At 44.1% G+C, this 6,876-nt stretch overlaps 1 protein-coding gene across 1 annotated transcript; it reads right to left on the reverse strand.

The window, feature by feature from the left end:
• Positions 1–4,970: 4,970 nt before the first annotated feature.
• LOC101769319 (BURP domain-containing protein 13) lies at positions 4,971–6,383 on the reverse strand. Its single transcript, XM_004963051.4, has 2 exons — positions 6,180–6,383; positions 4,971–6,075 (listed from the first exon to the last, which is right to left on the reverse strand). Exons 1-2 carry the CDS (start codon positions 6,337–6,339, stop codon positions 5,285–5,287), a joined length of 951 nt encoding a protein of 316 aa, XP_004963108.1. The 5' UTR covers positions 6,340–6,383; the 3' UTR covers positions 4,971–5,284.
• Positions 6,384–6,876: the final 493 nt, after the last annotated feature.

The raw sequence follows: 6,876 nt of genomic DNA on the forward strand, positions 1-6,876 counted from the left end.
ATTTCCCGCGCGCCCTGCATATGTATGTAATTAAGGTTGTCTTTTCCACCTGGGAACGGCTTCGCATCGATACCTTGAGTGGAATGCATTACTCTGCAGCACTTGAATCTTCATCAGTACGCTAAATCATGGGAAGCAGCAAGCATAATTAGATCCTTGGGCAAAGTATAGATTATAGTGCACTTTAAGGAAAAGAAGGGATCGTGGTTTTCTGATGGCTTGTGCCGGAGTCCAAGATCGATCCTCCCTATGTATGTACACTTTGGAAAGACGAGGGACTCAAGAAAGCTCCTGTCTTTTTAGAAGGCTAAAGTGAACCTGCCCTGCACAGCAAGGCTACGCTAAGAACCAAGAGAAACAAATTATCTAAAGCTCCTATGTATCGCAACAATGATCTGCCAGACGATTGCTGCAGAGGCATTTCGTCGGACAGGCGCTGGGCGACCCAAGCGCCCCACCCTCGCAAGCTCGCAGCGGGTTCATGCAGTAGGACGAGACGGCAGATTCCAGACAGGCCGGGACATGCGAGAGGCCGCCGCCGGAAGGTCAAGAGTCGAGACCCACGTCCAATTGGCCGCCGCGGCTGGCGGGCGCCGGGGACAGTTAACGTGCGCACATGAGTGATGAGTCGAACAGTTTCATCAGGAGACGTGTAACACCCTAATTTTCATCATTTGCGAGTTAACAAAAATTAATTAAAATTTCTCTAGAATTTTTTTGAGTTCATTTAAGGCCTTATGGTTTCTTTGTGAATTTATTAGACATTAAATTTTTTTCTAAAATTAACTTAATGAACCATAAGTTTACGTGTGTTGCATTCATGTTGGTTGCATTTCTTATTCCTTGAGTGTGGAAAAGTTTAAAATTGCATTTAGACGATGATTAGGTTCCTCTAGAATTTTTTGAGATTACTCTAACTGATATGCGACTTCTCCTCTTCTTTCCAATACCTTGAATGGGCTAATGTAGTGAGGTGCAACTTGCCTTTGACCTTGAATCTCCGTAATCCTCTTATAGGTGACACATTCAAATATACATAATCACCTACTTCAACGGTCAATTCCCTACGACGGGTATCAGCATAGCTCTTTTGCCTTGATTGTGCAGTTCTCAAATTATGTGTGTTGCATTCATGCTGGTTGCACTTCTTATTCCTTGAGTGTGAAAAAGTTTAAAATTGCATTTAGATGATGATTAGGTTTCTCTGTGATTTTTTCCAGATTTTCCCGAATTTATTCTCATTTTTCTAGAGCTTAATCCAATTTTTGGATGGTTCTACAAGTCCTTCCAGGAGCTCCAAGTATTTTATTTGGATTCCTCATTTCTCAAATCATTTCCAGGAATTTTCCTGAATTTTTTGAAGTTTTCAGAGTATTTTTTTTATTTAATTACGATTTTCGGATTTTTTGGAATTATTTTCCAATCCGAAATTAATTTCCAAAATTATAAAAGGAGGAAAATAAATCCGAACTCCAACCCGACCTATAAATACTTTCCGATGATGTCTTTGAGGTCCTCTTTCCGATCTTTACAGGGTGTAGTTATATAGTGATTTTTCAGGATGAATTTTGAAAAATTAGGAAATGCTTTCATAAAAATCCGGAGGAATGAGATCATAATTGCAGCAACAACTTTTTCGGTTGGAAGAATATTGGCGCGGGACCTGTGAAGGTGCTGGCAAAAGAAGAGAATTTTGGAACATAATATTATACATTTATACTCCAAAATTGGGAGGCATATGGTTATGCTGGTTTTTTACCGGAGTCAACCATTGTGGATAAGGTTCTATAGCCGATGAAGGAGAGAGAAAGAAATGTTGGTAACTTCACGTTGACCAAGACCGGTCACAGTTGACCAGGGTTCCAGAAGCCGATAGAAGACTTGATAGGGCTAGTCCTATGCGAAATCGACTCCACCAAATATAGGAAAACGTGAATATTTATCTTTAGTAGTTTTTAGAAATAGTTGTAATAGTTCATGTTGTATCGACTAGGATTTTACCTTGCTCCAGGGTATAAATATAAACTCATCTGCCTTGTAATGAATAATGATCAATCAATTAATACAACCTTTTACCTACCACTTAGCATGCGGACGTCAAGAGCCCGACAGTTAGCAATATGTGGGGCAAGAGTAAAGATAAACATATATAAAGTAGTAAAAGCATGCAAGATCTACCAGCCGATACGATCTAATAACTGTGAACATTTAAACAAGGCAAGGGAGCCGATGAAAGCAACCAACCAGATCTAAGGCGTTCGATAACTGTAAGTGCTTAGGAACAACCAAAGAGCTGATAAAGACAACCTAGATGATCTAAGCAAACTCGATAACTATTAGCAACCGTCGAAGACAAGCAGAATATTGGACAAAGCCTAGGAATTTTTACTTACAATCTAAGATAACTTGATAACTAGCCACACAACTGAATATCAGAATATAAGACTTAACTTAGAAAGTTATGATAGAGGCACTGGGTGATGGTACTTACAAGCTTGCTTGACATTGAAGCCGATGCAGCCGTGCGGGCAGGAAGGAACTCGACGAATCTACTCTACTCCTACTCCTAGGATTTTTGCGGCATGGCGCCAAAAGGTTGTATTGATTGATTGATCATTATTTGTTACAAGGCTCACGGGTTAATATTTATACCCTGGAGCAACCTAAAATCCTAGTCAAATACGACATGAATTATTACAGCTATTTCTAAAAACTACTAAAGGTAAATCTCAACGTTTTCGCTTATTTGGTGGAGTCGATTTCGTCTCGGACTGGGCCCATCAAGTCTTCTACCGGCTTCTGGAACCCTGGTCAACTACTGCTGGTCTTGGTCAACACGAAGTTACCAACAGTCTCTTTCTCTCCCCTTCATCGGCTATAGAACCTTATCCACAGCGGTTGACTGATCAAAAACCAGCGTCAACAGTAGTAGTTATGTTAGGCTATATAACACATAGAACGAATGGTGTTGTGATGATATAACTTATAGATGTGCTAATGGATCATTTTCGTGCCGTGCCGTGCCACCCGTCGTGCCAAAATTCTAAGCACGGCACGCCCCTCATATTCGTGCCGTGCCGGCATAGCCTAAAATTTATCATGCCGTGCTATACTTTGGGCCATTCTATAATGTCATTCTTCGAGCGACCTACAAATATCACGACCGCTGCCCAAGCATGCCAGCATAAGCTTGAGCGGCGGCCATGACGGTGGTGGCCGTCAAAGTCACAACCCTTAGCTGAGGCGGTGGCAGACCGGTCTGCCCATGTAGCTATGTTTCTTTTCCGTTGACGATCTTATTTTTTCACAAAATATATAGAGAATAGACACGTACACGTGCACAAACCTGACCCTATAAAAATACACGCATGCAAATATATCATATGAGCATATCCCAGAAGCGGAACAGGCAGATCTTAATATTAACGAAGTTATCATAAGCATCAACAGCACACCGCTCCTATCACTGAAAAAATATATTGCTAACTTCTAAAGAAATATAAAAGTCCGAGCACTCGTGCTGGAGCTAGGGACTCGAACCGTTCCACCGCGCGAAAGTAACCTAACCAAATGAGTTGTACTTTAGTAATTTGAAAAGAAAACTATTAGGCAGCGTTAATGCACACCAATAATCTGCGCCGAGAAGAACTGAACACCTGCAAATAAACGACCAACTGATCGGCAATGAAGCGGCAGCGGCGGCTAGGTTTTCGTCCCTTGTGCTGCTGCTCGCTCGCTGGAGCGACATAGATGCATGGCCATAGAAGCCGGACAACCACTTGCATAACCTGGCCCCATGCTCGCCCAAGTTGCGTGTATGGTTTATCTCTACTGTTCCTTGTTCAACGCTCCCATCATACAGCTGGTGTACAAAACTTCCGCTGGAAACATTGGCGCCAGTACTACGACCCATTAATTGTGGCAGCCACTGATTTTAGTTGGCATCATCGATCTTGGACGTGCAAATGGATATCGATCAAATGCAAGATCTTCAGCTACGGGCGAGAGCTACGTTCAAGCAAACCAGCAAAAACCTGGAACAGTGCCGCTGCATGCATGATAATGCAAGGACTAAATAATAATGACTAGTTATTTAATCCTTTAAAATGAAAACAAGATGTATCTCGTTACTACTATGAGCTTAATTTGCAAAGAATGCAGAAGGCGTGGCCTGAGAGATAGTCCATCCGTCCCAAATTGCAGGTCGTTTTAGCATTTTTATATTCATAGCTAGTATTTAGACATAATATACATCTAGCTATGAACCTAGAAATGCAAGAATAACCTATAATTTAGGACAGATGGATTAATTTTTTAACCTTAATAATAAATCCAAATCCTTACCCCCGCAAAAGGAATCCCACATCCGTGAGTGTCTGCTTGACAAAGATTATGCATTCAACTAGGCCCAAGCCAGCCCGTTAAAGTGCTTTGTCATTGTAGCGCCCTCAGTTGTGCGTAATTAGGCCCGCCCAAAGGCATGAGTTGCCTATTGGAGTGTGTCGTCCTTGGATAAGCTCCCATCAATTTTTCGCTGCTTATTTCAGTCTCTGATTACATTAAGGGTGAGTGTGGTGTAAGTTAGGACTTCGTTTTACCTTGTTTGACTATGTGTCTAATAGTTTAGTAGTTTATCAACATCCAAGCTTGAATCTGGGGCGGGACACTGCAAGGTGGGTAGTTTATCTGGGGCATCCTCTAGCTACTTCAAAAGATGCTGGTAGTTTAAAAGACACTGGGAAAATGGCATTTATATAGTTGGTATCTTCATGGAGAATGAACAGTGTAAATGGATTCAGTTAAACAATCGGTTTGTAAAGGCAACTCTCTAGGTTTGTTATACTAACCGTAGTACAATAGATGAACAAGGTATAAAGTCCTCTCTTGATATGCTATCAAGGCATCATTTCACATTATCTCTTGTGGAATTAAAATGATGCCATTGATAGCATTGTATGTCACAGTAATGGTGACGAAAGGGACTGTTTGCACATTCAAGAGGCATAATACACACACACACACACAAACAAACAAGATACAATATGTTATAGCAAACAAGACTTGTACAAACACTACTAGCAACCATTTAAGATCCAAACAATAAACCTAGACGCCTTTTATTTTATAGGACGCCACACCCTCAAATGCACAAGGTCATGCATATATACTTGTATAGTGCGTGAATAATTAAAGACCATGTCGATATCCAAAGCGTGAGGATAATATAGAGGTTGCCGTTATACTTTATACCTTTTATGACAATACGTAGATTGAGCATAGCAAGTTAATAGGCTCGTCCAGCCTTCTTAACGAAGGCCAGATCACCGTACGGCATGAAGTGGCACACCGGCGAGCCACCGGGGCGGGTGTTCAGTATCTCGAAAGCCGGGTGCGCCGGGTTCCAGCTGGAGGTGTCGACGTGGCAGAACGCCAGCATGGAAGCCGCCGGCCGGCCGCCGCCGCGGAGGCCGCTAAGCGAGACCACGTAGGCTCTGTACCCCATCGTCCCTGCACTGTGGCACTGGTAGACGGCGTACGGGAACGGCACCTTGTGGCAGGACACGTAGCGTTCGCCGTCCAGCGGGGCGACACCCTGGACCACGTAGGGCTGACGTGGCAGCCCCCCGCGGGGGAGCTCCGACGTGGCCGCCCACACGCCCTGCTGGCCGCCGTCGTTGACAACGGTGCCAAGCATGTCCATGGCGCTACGCACGGTGCTCTCCAGGGACGTGGTGCAGGACTTGACCTCGCCCGCGACAGGCGGCTCCTGGCACCTGCTCAGGGTGTCCCTCACCTGGGTTGCCTCGGCGGAGCCCGCCGGGATGTTGAAGGTGGCGAGGACGTCGCCTAGGTTTCCGAAGGGGACCTTCTCGGCGACGCCGTGGGGGAGGATAGCTGTCTCTGCCTCCGCCGGGAAGGAGAGCGTCATGGCGCTGCCAGGACGCAGCTGCGCCTCGTGGAAGAAGATGCCGGTCTCCGCGACGGTCAGTGGATTGCAAGCGGAGTTGAACATTATGCATACACTGATACTGGGCGGTGCAGAGTAGTGCTCCACAAGTGGCGAGTGGTCAATGCCTTCAGGTTCAGGAAAACAAATTATTAGAGCAATGATGATTAGGGAAATTTTTTTCATGTCCTTTTGTCAACACATGGCGACCAATTACAATACGTCAATATACCATTCTTGACAAGATCTGCAATGGCGTCTGGCATCGTCGTGCCCGGGAGGGCCTTCTGCCAGAACTGTGCCGCCAGAGTGTTAGTGGTGGCAGGGTGACCGAGCACCACGGCGGCGCCGGCGGAAACCACCACAATCAGGAGGAGTGTTGATGGATGCATGCTTGAATTTGGTATTGGTCGTCTTGGCTTGTTCTAAGCTCTGGTTGCGTGGTTCTTGGCTCCGGATCGTCTGGTATAAATAGCCCTTGCTGTTCCTCTGAGTAGGTGGCCCCACAAGACCAAGGCTTGCACCATGTGATATTCTTCTATTTTCGTTTATCCTCTGCATTGGTTGAAGATGTTTATTTTTTTATCCTTGAAAGATTTCAAGAAATAATTACGACAGCATCTATCTAATTTAGTAATACTTTATTTCTTCCTTGACCAGTATATATGCGTTATTGGGAGACCAAGAAGTAATTTAATGAGTATATAGTACAGGGATAAAACAAATGGTACTCACAAGATTTCGCCGTATAGCACAAGATGAGTATATGGTAAGGGATTGTCCATTTTCAGTTCTGTTTAAACTACTTTGTTTTCTTCTTCTTTTTTCTCCAATCCTAAAAACATGGTATGGGTTATAGGTTCCAACCTGGGAGGACAATTTCCACCGAAGGAACATGAGCAACTAATCTACGCTTGGTTCATAGATCA

Source organism: Setaria italica, chromosome III (assembly GCF_000263155.2).
Source record: "Setaria italica strain Yugu1 chromosome III, Setaria_italica_v2.0, whole genome shotgun sequence".
In the NCBI taxonomy this organism is placed as follows: Eukaryota; Viridiplantae; Streptophyta; class Magnoliopsida; order Poales; family Poaceae; genus Setaria; species Setaria italica.